At 38.4% G+C, this 19,652-nt stretch overlaps 2 protein-coding genes across 5 annotated transcripts in view; one reads left to right on the top strand and one right to left on the bottom strand.

Annotated features, from left to right (window-relative positions):
• Nucleotides 1–4,855, top strand: part of ylpm1 (YLP motif containing 1) — a 31,476-nt gene extending 26,621 nt beyond the window's left edge. For all 4 annotated transcript variants that reach the window (XM_036147458.1, XM_036147461.1, XM_021318869.2 and 1 more), the window contains 4 exons: nt 1,987–2,038; nt 3,428–3,555; nt 3,670–3,853; nt 4,561–4,855. In XM_036147458.1, coding sequence (XP_036003351.1) covers nt 1,987–2,038; nt 3,428–3,555; nt 3,670–3,816 — 327 coding nt within the window. In that variant the 3' untranslated portion in view covers nt 3,817–3,853; nt 4,561–4,855. The remainder of the gene's footprint in view (nt 1–1,986; nt 2,039–3,427; nt 3,556–3,669; nt 3,854–4,560) is intronic.
• Nucleotides 4,856–9,531: 4,676 nt separating this feature from the next.
• On the bottom strand, nt 9,532–18,512 carry LOC105929490 (prospero homeobox protein 1). The gene is made up of 5 exons (XM_036147599.1): nt 18,307–18,512; nt 16,940–18,196; nt 16,647–16,748; nt 16,109–16,303; nt 9,532–9,882 (listed from the first exon to the last, which is right to left on the bottom strand). Exons 1-5 carry the CDS (start codon nt 18,367–18,369, stop codon nt 9,715–9,717), a joined length of 1,785 nt encoding a protein of 594 aa, XP_036003492.1. The 5' UTR covers nt 18,370–18,512; the 3' UTR covers nt 9,532–9,714.
• Nucleotides 18,513–19,652: the final 1,140 nt, after the last annotated feature.

Here is a 19,652-nt window from a genome sequence, read left to right on the forward strand (position 1 = left end):
TGTGAAATCTTACCCACATTTTGTCTGAACTAAATCTCTGTTAAGCATCATTCATTAAACTTTTAAACATATATCATTAATACTATCATTAGTATTTTAAACATATAACCATTGAGAATTATGACCTAATGAACATTCAGTATTGAGCTTTAAGGCCGAGACACATCAGATCCGAATTAGCGTTCAATCCAACGGAAAAACTTAGCGTACGAACCCGTAGCAATTACGTCTGGTTGAAGTGAATGGGGCTGGGCAGATCACTGGCGGTTCTGCATAGTTCCAACCAATGTAGAACCCTGGTCTGTCTTAGATGGAACCACACAGCAATTTGACAAGAAAGTCATGAGTCAGACAGGAAGAGAGATACGTTGGCGAAGTAAAACACATCCGCTTTGGGAAAAATACAAAACAAAATCTCTGGACAACAATGTTAACTGTATGCGATTTCCGGCCAGCTTCCTCCCTATATAGGTTCATCCGAAAACCCACAGCTTAATAAATAATCAATCAAACATTTCAATAACCATTTACCTACCGATGGTAGGAGCTCAGAAGTTCAGAAAACTGATAGTGAAACAGTGGTCCCCTTTGAGCTTGTTGAGGAGCAACTGCAGCTTTGTTTACTGCCCAGCTTGTTTATGATAAAGAAATTCGACCCCTTCTTTTGCTTCATAAGAGTCCACTGCAGGTGGTTTCAATATTAGAGTTTGTAAATACCTGTTTTACCAGCTTCTTTTTTTTAAGAAATATATTTTATTAAGCTACGAGTTTATTTTTACAAAATCATAAAATCCAACTGGTTAGTTTAAATGAGCAGGAGAGAAACAATCAAATGTTGGTATGTGCTACATGGACATACCTTTTTTTTTTCCAGAAACTTGATTTAAAAAAGAAAGTTGGAATAATGTATCACAAAACCTTTTAGTTGTTCTTTTTTCATGTGAATGATGTGAAAGATTAGTCTTTATATTTAGTTTCATTATTTTCTTCTTGGAAATATTGACTATGATGTCCTTGGTATCCTATGCTATCCTTATAGGCATCTCACCACTGTGTGCAAACAGACACCTGCTGAGAAACGGCCTATATGGGTGAAACGGCTTAAATGGGTGATCTAAAAGTAACTCCTATTTACTCACTGTTCTGAACAGGACAGTCCTTTACGTTGTTTGTTCTTCAGACTTTTTTTATCAGACTTTTAAAACAATCAATGATAGAGATGAAAAACATAATAATCCAACATAACCTGTCAAAAAAGTTAAAATTGAACAATTCAAATAGCTTTTATTTTAGTATTTTCTTGACCCAGCTAAATTAAAACTGTTTTTGTGCAGTGTATTTCATGAGACATTTTAACATTGATGGCCACAATTTATATTTTCTGTTTTTCAACATGGCTGTTTTGTCATTTTGCCTTTGAGCATTTTATGCAGTCTAAAAAACTTCAGACATCAAAACAGATGTTCAAACAATAAAATACTGAAATATTAGTTTTAGCTAGATAGCTAAAACATACAACTGGCACATTGTGAAAAGATTGTAGTTATAAACATTTGCACTATTCAAGCTTCATGCTAATCGTTAAAGGTCTAAGTCTTAAAGAAGCAAGACGGCATCCTCAAGACACGACACAAGCGTGTTGGATAGCATACCAATGTTTCATGAGATTAACAGGACTTTTATCAAACTAAAATGTTGCTGTTCTTTGTAGAGAACATCCTTAATTTGTCAGATTCTTCATTACAGAGCTGAGGATCAGTTTATCGTATATTTAACAACATATTTGTCTGCATGCCAGCACCAATGGTAGCAACATAGTGTTTTATCTAATGATGCTGTATAGTGCCAGTTTTGCTTGTTTGTCCTTTAACCTCTTATAAACTCCTTTCCTCTCTTTTCAGCCAGTCCCTTCCCCTGATTTCTCCTCTCTCCTCCCACCCTTATATCACCCAGACATGTAACCATTGCAGTGTTTTTTTAATATAGGGCTATATTCCAAAAAGCAAATGGGAGATGGACACATCAGAGGCCAAACTTGGTAGGTATTAGATTTTTTACATTTTTGTTTTATCATGAAAACATTATCCTCTGTAGTACAGATATCTCTATAGAGTACATTTCCATTTCATAAATATCTGTGTGTGTTTAACTTGAGCTGGCCAGCATAAGAATTAAAGGGTAGAATGGTGGGTTATTATTGGGGTTCGTTTATTTTAGCACTCCAAAAAACTCCAATATTGTGCTCCTAAAATCAATCTGGAATGTGCTTTAAAGCCATTTTAAAACAGGTCTATCATGCTATAGGTGAAAGGTAGATTGTTTTTTTGAAGAATTTAAAATAGTCACTAATCTTACAAGAAATTGAAGCATCAAATTAACTCCCAAGTCATACTGTGTAATACTTGGATACGTTGCACAAAACCAAAAAATTGCCTCTGACTTGTCAGTACAATTTATTTAAAGGTATTGCCAGAAGGAAGCCTGTTCTCTAGAAGTTTATTGAAGCACAGCTTGGTTTGGTAAAGTGCTATCAGGGGAAAAAAAGTAAGCGACTCCCAGGAGAATTTCCTTTTGGACAAACGGATCCAAGGTATGGATGTGTGGCCTAAAAGAAAAGCACCATATTTGATGCAAACTAAACTCAGTATATTGGCACAAATCTACCAAATCTCAAGCTGTTAGAGTGATAGTAATTTTGACTTGTTATGCCTGGACACAGTGAGGTATTTGAGCTCACCAAGAAACTCCTGTGTGTATCAAAGTGTTCTGGAAATAAGTCCGCCTGTCTGGCAGCTAAAGCCTGGCTGAAATTTGACCATCCACTGAACAAAAATCCCAAATGTGGCAGCAAATCTACAATAGAATGTACGGTTATGGACCAGGCCTCAGTTATGGTCTGGTAGAACGTTAAGAAAGCTTTGCATAAACACAACCACAATTCCTCTAGTACAAAAGACAAACTGATAGTCATACAGAAAGTTCTTAATACCACCTAGTGATGCTAAAGACAAGTTAAAGATTCATGGAGTTTGCTTAGCACCCCCACCCCCTTCCCAAATGTTGTCTGCACTGATGCAAAATGTAATTAGATTGACTGCTATGACTGAATGTGTTGTCCTTCCGTGATCATGGCTTTATTGTGTTTAGCTAACAGTGCAAGTAAATGAGGAGATTCATCCTGTTGATGATTACTGCAGTTAAAGCTTCTGAAGTTTTCTGTGTTGTGGCTGGAAATTACAATGAGATTTAAAGCAGGAGGATGATGTCTGAAGTTTTTTCTGTAAAGCATGAATAAATGCCCTGAGTAGATAAAAGCTCTAGGCTGAACATTATGTTTAGAGAGCATTGCTAAAGCAGAGTTGGTAAAAAAAAAAAGAAAAAATTTGGGAGATCAACAGTGACCCGAACAATTTTCCTTTCAATAAAGACAAGTTGGACGGCCTGGTGAGCGGTGGGAAGAGGAAGCGTGACAGCGAACACTTGTCAGGCTTGGAGGACTACCTTCAGCTGCCAGACGACTATGCCACACGCACATCTGCACCAGGAAAGAAACGGGTAAATTTAGTTACTCCCACGCAAAGCTGTCAATTAGGAACATGTGGTTTTAATCCTCCTACATCTATTTCATGCTCATAATGGGACATCATGGTTGTTTTCTCTTATGTTAAGGTCCGATGGGCTGATCTTGAAGAGCAGAAGGATGCAGATCGAAAGCGTGCTATCGGTTTTGTAGTGGGTCAAACGGACTGGGAAAAAATAACAGATGAGAGCGGCCAGTTCGCACAAAGAGCTCTCAACCGTACAAAGTATTTTTAAGAAGATAATCCGATTCCTTATTTGGGTTTACTTAAAGGTTTGTATGATTTCTTTTTATTTTATTTTAATGGTGCCTAAAGGCCATTTTGTTTTTTACTGAATGAATGTCTTGAACTTGATTGATGATTGATGTTTTCTATGGAGTTTACTTGAAGTCTGCTTTAATGCAATACTTATCCTCAGTCAGGGTATCTTGTAAAGTGGGTTGCAGTATTCAAATCCCCAATTCAAAGACCGTAGTTGTCTTGAATGCCTGTTTTGGATGAAGCTGCCCCACCAGTTTAGGTTTATTAGAAAATTATAATATAATTAACACCCATAGTCCTCCATCCATATACGGCAATAGCCAGTTTTTAATGAAATCAAATGCTTTTTGGTGCATTGTGACTAAGGAGAAACGCTTGTTTTACAATAGTTCTCACTGCTGCTTTTCCAAATTTCTTAACTTTTTGACATCATTGAAGATCTGGCTGTCAAAAAATGATGAAATGTTTGGTCCTATTATGGTTTACCAAACTTATATTTGTATAAATTGCTCTTTCTTCTTGCTTATAGTTGTTTGCTTGATGGGGAGATTGGTAATGTTAGCTGTTGTAAAGCTGTGAAAGTCTCACACATTTAAACAATTTTACATTTGTTGGAGTGAAAGATTTCCTGTTGTAGTAAAAAAAAAGATATTAACCTTTCCTGTGTTGTTAATATAAAGAAATTTGGGACTAAATTACATTTTTTTGCTTTCCACAGGTGCCCTGAATGTGAACATGCTCCAGCTTCTTGGTGGTGAAACACTCAAAGCGTTATTCCCAACAGCTGTCAGTCCTATTTGTCAGTTCACTAATAATTATTAAAGAAAAACACATTTTTCCCTGCTGGATAATTTGTAGTTGATAATCTGTGCTTATTCTGCTTAAGTATTCAGGCAACTTTTAGTTTTTTCTCCTGTTTTATACTCTTTTGACTTCATGTACTGTATACCTGTAGCGATGTTTGAGTCAATGTGTTGTAGAAAAAAATAAAATGTTCACAACATAAACTTTTATTAAGATTTGTCATTGGGGTTTCATAACATCCGGGGTAAACCGGTGTATGTTGCTGTATATTTGCCGTGACATTTGTTCAGTTTATTGCTAAAGCAGTGTTGAAAATGTTGTGCTTACAGCTTCTCTGTTAAATATTTGTGTGTGTGTGTGTATATATATATATATATATATATATATATGTATATATATATATATATATATATATATATATATATATATATATATATATATATATAATACACACACACACAAAGTGACTCCTCTATTATAGAGTGGGCATAGAAATAGAGATGATGGTTTAAGTCCTATTTTCTGTATGTGCTACTCTAAGATTTTGAGCGTCTCATTGGCTGCACATGTCACAAGTTGGCGGTTTGGATATGAAAGTAAAAAGGAGCTAATACCTTTCAATAACCTGTTGCCGACTTATTTCTCACATAGTGAGACAGTACCACGCCAATTCTTTCCCATTTCTTCTGCTTTTGCTTTTTTTTTTTGTCACACTTAAGTGTTTAAAATCACACAAATTTACGTCAAATAACAATAACCTGAGTAAATACAGAAAGTGTTTTTGAGCCACACTTTGACTAGGCCATGCCATAACCTGTCAGTTGCTATTACTGTCACTAATCAAAGGTGTGTTTGTGGCAAAGAAAAATGCCTTGATTTGTGTTGTGTGTGTGTGTTTTTGTGTGTGTGCGTGTGTCTCTCTTTCACACACAAATACACACACACACTGGTTATGTCCACCTGATACTAAAACTTGTTTAAAAAAAAACTCAAGTGTGACAAAAACAAGAAATCAGTAAATGGGGGAAATCATTTTTGAAGGCACTGTGTAAATATTTTAGATATATTTTCAGTAGGAAAATGTGTGGTGTTTAAAGTTGACCTTTAAAAACATGTATTTTCATCTGTTTTCTAATGTTACCAATCACAATTTGGAAGAAAAAAAAAAAGAAGCATACAACTGATCAGTTTTGTGCATTAGCCTGCACGATTTATGTGCAAAATTAGTTGTAGTTTTTATATATACTGCTCAAAAATATTAAATAACACATTATTCATCCTCTGAATTAAATATTCTTATTAAATGCTTTGTTCTTTACATAGTTGAATGTGCTGACAGCAAAATCAAAAATTATCAATCGAAATCAAATGTATTAACCCATGGAGGTCTGGGTTTGGAGCCACACTCAAAATTAAAGTGGAAAAACACTCTATAGGTGGATCCAACTTTGATGTAATGTCCTTAAAACAAGTCAAAATGAGGCTCAGTAGCGTGTGTGGCCTCCACGTGCCTGTATAACCTCCCTACAATGCCTAGACATACTCCTGATGAGTTGGCGAATGGTCTGCTGAGGGATCTCCTAGACTAATGCATCCGCCAACTCCTGGACAGTCTGTGGTGCAATGTGGCATTGTCGGATGGAGCAAGACATGATGTCCCAGATGTGCTCAATTGGATTTATGTCTGGGGAACGAGTGGGCCAGTCAATGCCATCAATGTCTTAATCTTGCAGGAACTGCTCACACACTCCAGCCACATGAGGTCTAGCATTGTCTTGCATTAGGAGGAACCCAGGGCCAACCGCACCACATATGGTCTCACAGTGGGTCTGAGGGTCTCATCTCTGTACCTAATGGCAGTCAGACTACCTCTGGTGGGCACATGGAGGTCTGTGCAGCTCCCCAAAGAAATGCCACCCCACACCATTACTGACCCCCTGCCAAACTGGTGATGCTGGAGGATGTTGCAGGCAGCAGAACATTCTGGCAGTGCTCCTCCTGTTCCTCCTTGCACACAGGAGGAGGTAGTGGTCCTGCTGCTGTGTTGTTGCCCTCCTACAGCCTCCTCCATCTCTCCTGATATACTGGTCCATCTCCTGGTAGCGTCTCCATGCTCTTGACACTATGCTGACAGACACAGCAAACCTTGCCACGGCTATTATTGATGTGCCATCCTGGATGAGCTGCACTACCTGAGCCACTTGTGTGGGGTTGTAGACTCCGTCTCGTGCTACCACTAGAGTGAAAGCACCGCCAGTATTCAAAAGTGACCAAAACATAAGCCATAAAGCATAGGAGCTGAAAAGTGGTCTGTGGTCACCACCTGCAGAACCCCTCCTTTGTTGGGGGTGTCTTGCTAAATGCCCATAGTTTCCACCTGTTGTCTATTCCATTTGCACAACAGCGTGTGAAATTGTCAGTCAGTGTCGCTTCTGAAGTAGACAGTTTGATTTCACACAAGTGTGATTGACTTGGAGTTACATTGTGTTGTTTAAGTGCTCCCTTTATTTTTTTTTTGAGCAGTATATTTTGGATTATTTAGAAGGTTTTTATCTCTGGCTTATTGTGATAATTGTAGTCACAGAGATAATTTTGCCTGTTAAACCCATATTTTTATTGACTACAGAGATGGATATTTTGCACTATATAGAATTGTGCTCGTGGACACACATTTGCCTTTTACCATTGGAAAATTATTGTCTGCATTATGTGTCTGCATTAAGAAGCACATTTAGCGCCTGCTGCTAATGTGTTCTCTTTGCTCAGATCCAGGTCTTTTGTGTCTTTATATCTTTTTATATAAAGACACTTTATATCTTGCAGTTATTCTAAAACTTTTAAGTATAGACAACTGACTTAAAAATTATGGTTTCCACAGTTTTTAATTAAGCTCCAGGTCCTTCATTAGACAATCTTTACAATTTTATAGCACCTTGTTGGACTAATGTGCCTTTTCGGCACAGTGAAAGAATCACAAGAGAAATGTCAACATGTCATGTTAAAATCTAAGATGTCATGATTGAGCCCTGAGATACTGTATTTTTGTACGTTTGTGGTCATATTGCAGTGAACATTGATCTACACAGATTGGTATTTACAGTCTTTTCCTGTGTTAATATTGGCTTAAAAGTTGATAAATTTACTTTTTGTAATTCAGTTCAGAAATTTAAATTCATAGATTCCATATAGATGGACTTATATATTTTTGTTTGTAGCATACAACAAATAGAGACCAAAAATGCAGCAAGATAAAAATGTTACATGAGACCAATAAAATTTTTATTTTTATTGCACAAATGTTGGTTTACCCAAAGGTATACCCAACTAATTTACAGCATATAGACTTGATACTTGGTCTAGGCTGTTTTCCATGGATTACTTTATCACAGTTGTGTGGCATGGAGGCGAGCAGTCAGTGGCTCCAGACTCTACGAGGTTTAGCCTGGTGGTTGGCCAATCATGCACAGGGAAACCATGGTCATCAAACCAGGTATTTATATCTTTAGCAGTGAGGGCAGGTGTCAAGTCCTGCTGGAAAGTGAAATCCCAATCTTCTTAAGACTCGTCAGCCGAAACAACCAAGAGGGGACCTAACATTTCCTGTTAGATGGCTGCTCTGACTTTGGACTTCATAAAACACCGTGGACCAGCACCAGCAGATGACATGGCTCCCCAAATCGTCATACACTATGGAAATTTCACACTGGCCTTCAAGCAGCCTGAATTGTCTGCCTACCTTCTCTTCCTCCAGATTCTGGGAGCTTGATATCTCGATGCTGTGCAACATTAAATTTTATCTGGAAAAAAGACGTTAGACCACTAAGCAACAGTCCAGTCTTTTTCTCCTTAGCCCAGGTAAGACTCTTCTGATGTTTTGTATTGTTCAGGATTGGCTTAATACAAAGACTGTTTTGGTTCTTAAAGAACCGACTCTAGCCTCTGTCTACATCTCTTAAATCTCTCCACCCCCAACCCCTAAATCTCTTGAATTGGCTGTGCTTCACAATCTCCTAAAGACTGGGGATTCCCTTCTTGCTTGTGCAGTTTTATTCTACCCCACTTTTTCATTCTGCTGGGATTTCCGTTAATATGCTTTGATAGTCTGAACAATCAGCATACTGACTACATGCTGGATAACTGCCAAGTCCGCATTGTTTCCCCATGATTGTGTAGGTTTTAACAATTCTCTTACTAAAATACTGACACCTACTATATACCTATTATATAGTTATTATATACTTGGTATATTTGGTAATGCTGTAATTTATTGAGATGTGGCTTTAAGACTAAACTGAAGAAATGTCAGGTCCTTTAGTTCTCTGTAATGGTGTAAAGAGGAGGACCCTTTTGCTTTCAGCAGGGGTCGCAACACCTTTTACTGGATATAGTTTAACATGTGCCGGAAAAAGACACTTGCATTTTAAATTATTTTTCCATGTTTAAACTCTTGGAATACTGAAGGAAAGCCAAAGTAGGATTTTCCCAAATCTGGAATTTAATCTGGATTATCATCACTCAATCTGGATTCCCTGGAGCCAAAGCAAGAGTTACCAACCCAAGGACAAGGATGAAGACATTTTTCCTGAGGATCGACTGAATTAAATACGATGAGAATATGGTAAGTATGGAAAGTAATGGTGCTATATTTAACATTGTAAAACAAATAATCTACTGTTTGGGTTTTCAAAATGTGTATTTTAAGTTATTTTATTAGTTTATTTTAATGTTCTGTTACATATTAAATATATTTTCTCTCTGGTGTGGACTTTGTTCTGTGTTCATTTACTTCACAAACGTGTGTTGTTTTTTTCTGACTTAAAGCACTCCACCAGGAACACGTTAAATGAGATTAAATATTTATTTTTAATACGCCAAACATTTATGACTACTCACAGATGTAGCTTCAACAGCTTTTGTTGAGTATAGGATAGTTGAAGCTACATAATCAATCATTTACTTGGCCTCTAGTATATAGATTTTCTGACATGTGTATTACTTAATACACATGTTTGCCTTATTTAAACCATAAATCACTTAGTAAGTCCACAAGATGTATTCTGGCTGGTTTTCATCCAAAGTGATGCCTTTTAAATTCAGGTGGAACGTCACTGTCCAGCTTGCAGATCACCTTGTAGATTGTCTTCTTCCAGGATGGATCACGATCTTTGCCCATTGAAATTGCAACGTAAAACTCTCTCAGCGTAATCTCAGCCACTTCAAGGAATCTGTCAGGAACCTGAGAATACATGCAAGAATCGTTTGTTTCAAAGTTTTCTTTGCTCAGTGGGTGGCATTAAAACACAGTAATTACCATAACCCTCTTAATTACAGTATGGTACTTTACATCAAGGTAAGTAACATGTCAAGACCTAGTGAAGTGATATATATGCCTATCAAGACCTAGTGAAGTGATATATATGCTCAGAACAAACCAGCTAAGATTAACTAAATCAAGTTAATCTTAGATCTAATGAACAAAAGCCCACGGTTTGCTGTTTTTTTGTTTTTTGCACATTTTTGTTCTCAAATATATTGAATTGAAATTATGTGCAAAATGTCTATGAGTCCTGCATGCAAAGTGCACCCAGTTGTTAAATCCTCTAAACTTCAGGTCCAACAAATTATAAAGGAAGGTATGTAAATAATTTTTTCATACAGCTTAAAAATGTTTGCAAGATGAGAGGAAATGGCATGAAATAGATCTATCATAAAATCTGCTCATGCTTTATGGAGGGCACATTTATAATACATTTCTGATGAACATCATCTCAAGTAAACGTTAATACTTGGTGTGGGTTCCCACTACCATCACAGTGTAACCATTATGCTGGTCTCATGTCCAAAATAGTTCTGTTTTAAATAATCCGTGTTTGGTGCTTTTGGTTTCTTTCCAAAAAATCAGACCAGATATGAGAATAGGATGACTCAATGCTTTTTATATTTCTTTATTTATAACGGTTGAAATCCTAATTGATCATAAAAACACCAATTCCTATTACTAAACATTGTTGATTTGTGGGAGGTTTTGTTTGTGGTTGGTTTATAACTTGTTTTATAACGTCTGTAATTATTTCAGCAAATTAACTTATTTGTGAAATATTTGCTGGATTTTTCTTCCTCTAAACTCCCAAGGTTTTTTTGTTTATGAAATGTATGCATAAACAAATTAACATGCCATGCTTGTTACACTGTGTTCATAAATAATGCTGTTTGAATAATTTTCTTTGTTTGTACATGCCAGGTTTGCACTAAGGCAAATGCATTTGATGATTGATAACAACCTACATTATTATGTTAAATTAATTCAGTGTCTGCTAATTTATTAGAATAGTGCTTTAAAAATGTTTAAGTCTACTTTTCTGCTTTGTAAAAATGGATCAGGCCAATATGTAGGCCTGGTATCTAAATCTTTAAATGCAGTAGTGCTCATATCCATTCATTGGTATACATTTTTATAGCATGTTTGCACATGCTTCTTACTTAAATAGCATAAATATAATATTCCAAAATACATTTTTTACAAGTTAACTCCATATTCTGCAGAATTCATGTTTTTCATGTAAATTGGGTTATTTGGATGCACATTTTAAAAGCCTCTGAAATGTTTTCAAAGTTATTAGTGGGAGATATGTTAAAAGGAGAGGGAAAGTTGATGCTCATAAAGCAATCTGCCATGTAGGACAAGATATATATTTAAAAGTTGCCTTAAAAGGATAGTTAAGATTCATTCAAATGATTATGGCCTGGAATGATCTAGTCATGGTAGATAAAACTCATAACATCTTCAGTTTGAAACTGATTTTAGTTTTTCTGCTAAAGATTAGAGCAGTGCCAAAACAAAAAGGTAAGTTGACATTTGCCGTTTGAACTAACTCCAGTCAGACAACTGTGCACAAGTGATGAGCTGTGGCTACTGGACCATTGGCGGTGTGAATGCCTCCACTTCAGTACATAGAAATACACTAAGTTAAATTAATTGCAGCTCTAGTAAGTTTAAAAAAAAAGGTTGTAAAACGTTTTAGTGTATCAGTTCTTTTCATACCAACGTTTCTCACAAAACACTTCACTTGTCATTCCTGAAATGGTCAGACACTTTTCACCTACCGCAGCAAGAGGAGCAACATCAGCCTCTCATCCTGCAGCACCACCTGGTGTGTGCCACCTTTAAAAAGGATCAATGCCAACAGAGCTGCAGGACCAGACAGGGTGTCGGCGCTAGACTTTGAAGACATGTGAGGACCGGCTGGAGTTTTTCTGAAAGTATTCCATCCTCCACCTCCGTTCCACTACTCAAAAAGAAATCGGCCAGAACCTGCCACAATGATCACTCCCTGTTGCCCCGAAGTGTTTCTACAAATAAATCAACGATGCTGTCCCTGTGGGTCTGGATGCTCTGCAGTTCACTTGCAAGGCGAAGATACAGTATCACTAACTCTTCACACAGCCCTGTCAATCCTATCCTAGGATGCAGTTTGTCGACTTCAGTTCAGCCTTCAACACTGTAATCCTGGACAGGCTGCTACTGAGGCTTCTGAACCTCAACCTGTCTCCCTATACGTGTTCTTGGATCAGAGCCTTTCTCACCAACAGGCTCCAAGTGGTGAGAATAGGGAAGCGCACATCCTCTCTGCTCCTAACCCAGGGATGCCTCAGGGCTGTGTGCTCAGACACTATTGCTTTGCTATCCACTCAAATCTGCTTTTGAAGTTCACGGGTTTCATCACAGACAATGAGAATTGATACAGAGAGGCGATCCAGAGCCGGTTCCAGTTGTGTTCAGACAATAACTGTCATCAACACTAGCAAAGCCAAGGAAGTTGTGGATTTCAGGAGGACATAACACATCCCGCTCCTGATACACGGAGCTGCAGTGATGCGTGCTAATAACATCCAGTTCCTGGGTCTGATCTTCTGACCTTTACTGGACCCAGAACACCTAGGCTTTGGTGAAGAAGGCTGAACAGAGGCTCGTTATTCCCAGGAAGCTGAAAACGGCAGACCTGTCCTCTAAAGTGCTTGTGAACCAGGTGGTCAAAATAGCTCAGGGGATTGTGGGATGTCCTCTCCTTGATCTGGGCTCTTTAAATACATCGGTACAGTTCAAAAAAGAGCCAGGACCCCTCCCAACTTCTCCACAGCCTGTTTTTATGTCACTGCCTTCAGGAAAGCGGTACAGAACCATCAGAACACGGACTAACAGACTCTGCTTCTTCCCTAGACCCGTCAAAGCCAGCACTCCACTTTAAATAGCTTGCTTTAGTTACTGCACTGTACTGTTTCAATTCTGATCCAGTTGAAACAAATTTCTTATTACTGTTCTTACTCTTTAGTGCTGTGGTGTCCCAGATTTAATTTTGTCATTATATATCCTGTGTATGCATAATGACACTAAAGACTATTGTGAGATTAAATGTATGATGGTACCATGATGCAACAATTTTTGTTCCACAAAAGATTGTTGTTGAAAGAAATTAAAGTTTTCTCTATTGTGTCTATGACTCAACTCAGTTATCAGCTGCCTGAGCCTCCCTTTATAGATTGTTGTGTTGTAACACAAAAGGCTGGATATTCATGAAGGAATTTAACTGCCAAGCTTTTCCCATCAGGAAAATGACCAGTTACACCCCAAACTAATGTCCTGTTGTGAATTTTAATGTCTGTCCAACAGGGATTGGGTGTCCCCCCACGTGTTCTGCTCATTGTACAATGTGGCTGTACGCTGCAGATTCTGGTCTGGTTTGCAGATTTGGCTCTAAAGTAAAAGGCCAGTTTCACTGTTTTTGAGCACTACTTCTAAAGATCTAAAGTAACAAACCTCACAAGGACTGTTCTGAGCGAAATAGGTTAAAAACAAAAAATCAGATTTTATTATGCCAAATCCAATTAATCGATTTTGTTTCCTCCTTTTTGTTTCACAAAAAGAAATCTTTTTGTGAAACTTTCTTTTATGACAAGCATGTCATCTGGGAGTTGATCTGAATACAAAGTGCAACTAAATACAAACTGCAAAACAGGCTTGTAAAACAAGATGGCGGCTCTGTCATTGTAAACAATAAAAATATAACTAAATGTTGGCTGCTAGTGGTATTACACAATGTGCTAACAACAGGCTTCACTTGTGTAACTTCAAACTATCATAAAATAAGTAAGAGTAAATTAAAGTATATTGTATTATGGTTAAAAAAATTGTCTTTATAATATTTTAACAATATATTTTCCTAAACATATAGGAAGAGAACGACATTGCTTGTTCTCTTCATGGGAGCCCGATGAGTGCATTGACAAAATAAAACCTTGATTTTCCAAAAATGTTTTCTCAAAGAATTGCAAATTCAAATTGATTTATCACAGAGCCCTGACTGTTCTCTGTAGGTGTTTTAAATATATTTTAATCTATTTTAGTACAGTAATAACTTGTAGTGAATAAAAATAATTATGTAAATTTCATAAATGCTGGTACTTGTTTACAGTTGACCTTTGTTTCTGCAGGATAGGGTGCTTCAGAGCAGTGGGTGCCTTTTTTTGTGTGGGGAATGAAAAAAGCCCCCCCCCCACACACACACACACGCACACACACAGGTCACCGTGTATGCAAGAACTGCTACTGTTTACACATAACGACCTATTTAAAGATGTTTAAAGAACATTGCCTTAAATAATTGCTCTCCTCTTAAATACAGCATGGAGAGTTTTATGCATGCCCAGGCATAAATAAAAGATCATAAGCCAGACTCCAATACCAATGCTACATCGTATTTGATAAATTCTTATAATGAAGGAAACCTTTAACTAAGTTAAGTCAGAAATAAACACTTTGCTGTTTAAATACAAGCTGCTCTGACTGGTTAGTCTCTCTGCCCTCTGCCCTGATCTGTGTGCACCATTTTACCAAGTTTGATCAAATTGGCCAATAATGGTACAATTAGCCATCAACGGGACATGAATGGTGCAAGAAAAATAAACATAAACCTTTGACTATCCTTATCCTTCACACTTGTCTTGTAAGGTGTTCCATACTTGGTTAATATTTGTTATTTACCTTTTAAATGCCTCTAACAGGGATTTGAATCTAAACAGAGCCGGCTTATGCAGAAGGAGCTTTAAGGTGATGTGTGTGGAAATGTACACATCATTCAAAGCCTTTAGCTTTATACTGAGGGCATGTAAGGCATTAGAAGTAAATGTGGAGTCATTGCTTTGTGTAATTGTTGAACCAACTTTTAGATTTATGAGGAAATCTATATTGTACATGAATCGTACATTGCTAGTAGCACTTTTTTTATAGTAAAATTGGCAGGTCATTCCAAAAAGAGTAAAAAAACAAAGCAACTGGACTTGTTTTCCGTAGTTTGAAGACGTTTTGCTTCCTATCCACGAAGCTTTTTCAATTCAAAAAGTCTGGAGTAATGTGGAGTGTCAAGCTTTATACTACTGCCCAACAATTGCCTTGTAATGGCTTGGATAACATGCAAATTCAACAGAAACAGGACCACCCCTTAGTAATGGGCGGTTGTTAAAGCCATTAAGCCAGCAGACTTTTTGAATTGAGAAAGCTTCCTGGATAGCAAGCGAAACGTCTTCAAACTACGGAAAACAAGTCCAGTTGCTGTGTTTTTTACTCTTTTTGGAATGATAATGACCTGGATGACTGAGAATCTTCACCAGCATAAAATAGGCAGGTTTGTCATAACATTTTTAAATATATAATTGTGGCTTTGATTAATCTTAGAGAAGAATACCATATAATTTATAAACGTCCTATAAAAAACATGCCTTTCTAAATAATCATAATAGTTGTAAGATGTTGAGTTAAAATGTTAATTGAATATTACTAGAATTATTTTGTCAAATGGTCTTTTAGACTTCTTCTGTTTAGTGAAGGTGTTAAAAACCCGTGTGTGAGCATCCTGACGACAATGACTGGCCGGACTGACAACTTGTCCTGGTCAGGTTATAACGGATACAATACCAGGTCCATTGGCCCATCTAATGGCAGCATAACAAAACTCTGATAACAATCCTCATAATGACTTCTTTGTAAAATGATTCAAGTCGAAAGATGCTGGTTTCTGTGTTTCTCCATGTAATTTCTACTGTCTGTGTTTCAGTCTTTAGAATACTGTTGTGATTTACCAGGGGAATCAATTCTCCATTCAAAAAATGTTAGATTAGTTTACTTAATAGGCTGAAAACTATGGAGGAAGCTGACATCTGCCAAGACATCATATAAATAAAGATATTTAATGTTTACAACTGAGGCTTTGGTGAATCCTATTGGAGACCAAATACTAAAAAAAACTTCATCTTGAAACTACTAATACAGTTGGATATTAAAATGAAATGGTTAAAGTATTCTGATTAGGAAAAAAAAAGAGGCACGCTACTTTATCAGATTAGAAATCCATTTTTTGTGGAAATATCCCTTTTTTTTTTGGCTTTGAGGGTCACACGTTCCTCCTCACCTGGAAGTCGTTGGCTTTGTTGTAGTGCATGTTGAGAGCTCTGAAAAGTTCTGATTCTCTGCCCACAGTCAGATCCCTGACGTCCACCGCCCCCTGAAGGAGAGCGCTGCGGGCAAACTTCTCCATCTGGATGTAGTAAAACTCCCGGAAGTTGCTGAACCACTTGATGAGCTGGGAGGTGATGCAGCGCGTGAACTGTGAACGACACACACTCCCCGGGTAAGTAAGGTGACGAAATATATTCACCTGTAACTGGAAGTATGGACGTGAACATGTTTGACGGTGCGATTTCTAGGTGTAAAAGTGTAGCAGAAATAAAGTGTTGAAACATTTTCTGTGTTGTTGTCTTTTCTTTTAATCCAGAGTGTTTTGCAAATACTACATGTAACGGTTTTTAATGGGGTTAGATTTGAAAGATGTTTAAAATTAAGTTTCTCTTTGGATTTTTCAATTTTTCTGCAATAATTTTTTATATATATATTTTGAAATGAAACCGTACATAGACAGTGTGTGCAGAGGTTATAAGGTTTTTCCTCACCTGCACGTCATGGAAGCACATCCTGAGGACCACTGAGCTCGGATAGCGAGTGTAGAAGAACATGAGCTTTGCCTTCTTCAGGTGGTTTGTTGTCAGACACTCCTGAAATACATCAGTGTTGAGGAAAAAATCCACACATCTGAATCAAGATTTAACTGCTTCTCTTAAGTCATTGTGCCTGAAGAGACCGGATCTGGTTTTCTTTACACTATTAAATCATAAGGAGCATTTTTAAAGGTAAGCCATCAAGACCATAAAAGATCTAGATGACTCGGGGAGCTTTTGAAGGATACGTTCAACATGTACAGGTTGTTTTTCTCCAAGCTGTCCGGCTCCAGCTTCACATGTGGGAGATGCAGGCTTTCCAGAATCACCTGATCCACCGGCATGCCGTGCGTGTGAGGGCTCCTCAAAGGTCGGGAGTTGACCTTTGATTTCACTTTGACCAGATTCCAGCACGTGTCCGACCTTGGCTCGCCACCTTCGGAGCAGCCGTCCTGCAGACATCTAAAAGCGTGGCATTCGCGGTCTGTGCTGTTGTTTCGCTCCGACGCTCGTTCAGGCTCGCGGCTGAAGAAGACGGGAGGATTTGGGATGAGGGGAGCCGCTGATGAAGACGGGAGGAGGAAGTTCGGAGGCCGTTCCAGTTCAGGCTTTTGGACTACCAGTGACATGGCTTCTGTTTGGACATCAGGGAACTGAATCGCTGCTGCACCGCATCTTGATTTATTCTCCGTACGTACTGCCGACTGAGGAGCTGGGCCGCTTTCGGAGTTCTCCGTCTCAGCTGCGGTCTGTATAAGTGGCATGCTTTTGAAAATAGAGTCCACACTCCTGCTCACAGCTTGGGTCAGCTCGTACTTTAAAACATCCGCCATCAGCTTTACCCGACCCGGTTTGGAGTTGAAGTGGTCCGGCTTCCCCCCCTTTTTCCCTGGACTGCTTTCAGATTCGCCGCAGGATTTAGAAAGTGCCTCATCTGTAGACGCTTCAAAAGAAATGCGCCATCTGGGAAACCTCTCATCCTCACAGAGGGGATTGAACTTCGCCCTAAACCCTCTGAGGTGCTGATGGCTTTCGGGTTCCCTTGTTTCCATGTGTTTCTGATGCAAAGCCAGCCCTTCAGCCCCTTCTTCTCTCTGCATACCGCCAGTCTCTTCACTCTGATCTGACATCACATCTGTACAGGTTATACCTTTGATGATGTTTTCAACTCTGGCACGCTTGGCTTGATGGCCACTGTTGAGACTCCAGTCCTGACGACCATAAGAAGGAGGAGACAGCGGTGCCCTTGCGCTTCCTCTGATCAGATTATACTCCATCGGGCTGGAACACGACAAACCCGAAAGAGTGTTTTCAGTCCTGTGGATCAGTCCTTGAATGCGGTTGCCATCCTTGTGCGAGGTGTAAAAATCGCCCGACACAACTAAATCTGATGATGGGGAGTCGGGGTGATTGATGGGTAGACGCTCTGCAGTGCAGCGGTCCAGGCAGAGGTCGCTGGAAGAATACATACCTTTGCTCCAAAGACTCAGACTCATGCTTGAAAGCTTAAAAAGGGAAAAAATACAATCAAGAATATGATGCTTCATAATGAATTAAAAGTGTCTGCATCAGTGCAGTCACAGAGCCGGAGCTGGACAGAGAGCTGATAGCCTACCTGAGAGGTGCTGGCAGAGACCGCAGAAGGTTTTTCAAGCTCGCCGGAGGATGGGACAGTCATTTATTTGTTGGGAACCTGCCGAGACACCATCAGAGAGCCGGAGGTGTGGTCTAATATGTAAACCCATCCCACCCTCGCCTATCGCACCAACCAAGAATGAAAAACCATTTGTTTGATGCTTTATTTAATTATACCATGCCTTACAAAAGAGTTCATACTCCTTGTTTTTGTTTTGCCATTTTGTCACATTACAACCACAAACATCATATTTTAATACATTGGGGAGGGGGGTTCTGTAAAACACCGAAACAGTAAATTATAAGCGGACTCTGAAATTTATTTTTTTGTTGTTGTAGTTTTGGTGTATTTGTATTTAACTTTCTTTACTCTGATATTCCTAAATAAAATCCTTCAACTGCTTTCAGACATCAGACGACAAGGAGCTCATCTGTGTGTAATTTGATCTCAGTGTTAATACAGCTTTTCCATGTAAACAAGTTTTTATTCACAAAAGCAAGCTATAAATATACCCCTGGAACTAGTGGTCCACAGCTTGGGTGAATGTTGATGGATGAGACAAGAAGTCATTGCTGAAACAAAGTTAAAAAAATAAATAAAGTTATTACAGGACACAAGTATGCAGAAGAAGCTTTTTTGTTATGATGAGACCAAAATAAAATTTTGTGACCTACATGCAAATTGTGTGTGGCAGGAACTGCACATTAGCCTAAACACCATCCCATTGGTGAGCCATAATGACAGCAGTATCATGCTGTGGAGTTTCTGGAAGAAAATATATTGGGCTGCAAAAGACTTCTGACTTTGGCAGATGTTCACCCTCTAGCAGGACAGCGACTCGAAGCATAAAGCCAGAGCTACAATGGAATACGTGAGATCAGAGCATATTCATGGTATTAAATGGCCCAAACAAAGTACAGATCTAAATCAAACTAAAAATCAGTCACAAGAGGTGAAAGTTGCTGTTCACAGATACTGTCTGTAATATTGGACATTGGAGTTCTGCGTAACCCACTTATTGGGTCAGTAATCGTAATAACCAGATATAGTTTTTACCTCCCAGTGCAACAAGATACTCATTTCCTGACAGAAGCAATTAAGATTGGACAACCACTTTAATATAAATGTAATAAAATTGAATGTGGTGTTCCACAAGGAGTAGTGGTTGGGCTGCTGTTGTTTTTTCCTCTGCCATTGAATGCAGCAGATTTACTGACCCTTGTAACCAAGCCTAAAAGTTTACCACAATATATCCATCTATTTATCCATCAACCCATGCGTCCTCCCTTCACTCTTCCTCTAGTCCACATCTGAAGCCTAATCAC

This window comes from Fundulus heteroclitus, chromosome 15 (assembly GCF_011125445.2).
Source record: "Fundulus heteroclitus isolate FHET01 chromosome 15, MU-UCD_Fhet_4.1, whole genome shotgun sequence".
Classification (NCBI taxonomy): domain Eukaryota; kingdom Metazoa; phylum Chordata; class Actinopteri; order Cyprinodontiformes; family Fundulidae; genus Fundulus; species Fundulus heteroclitus.

Coding starts and splice junctions, on each gene's coding strand:
- LOC105929490 (XM_036147599.1), bottom strand. CDS start 18,369: ATGACTGTCCCATCCTCCGGCGAGCTTGAAAAACCTTCTGCGGTCTCT. Junction 16,749..16,939: donor ACAACCTGTACATGTTGAAC/GTATCCTTCAAA, acceptor GATGTATTTCAG/GAGTGTCTGACAACAAACCA. Junction 9,883..16,108: donor ACAAAGCCAACGACTTCCAG/GTGAGGAGGAAC, acceptor ATGTATTCTCAG/GTTCCTGACAGATTCCTTGA.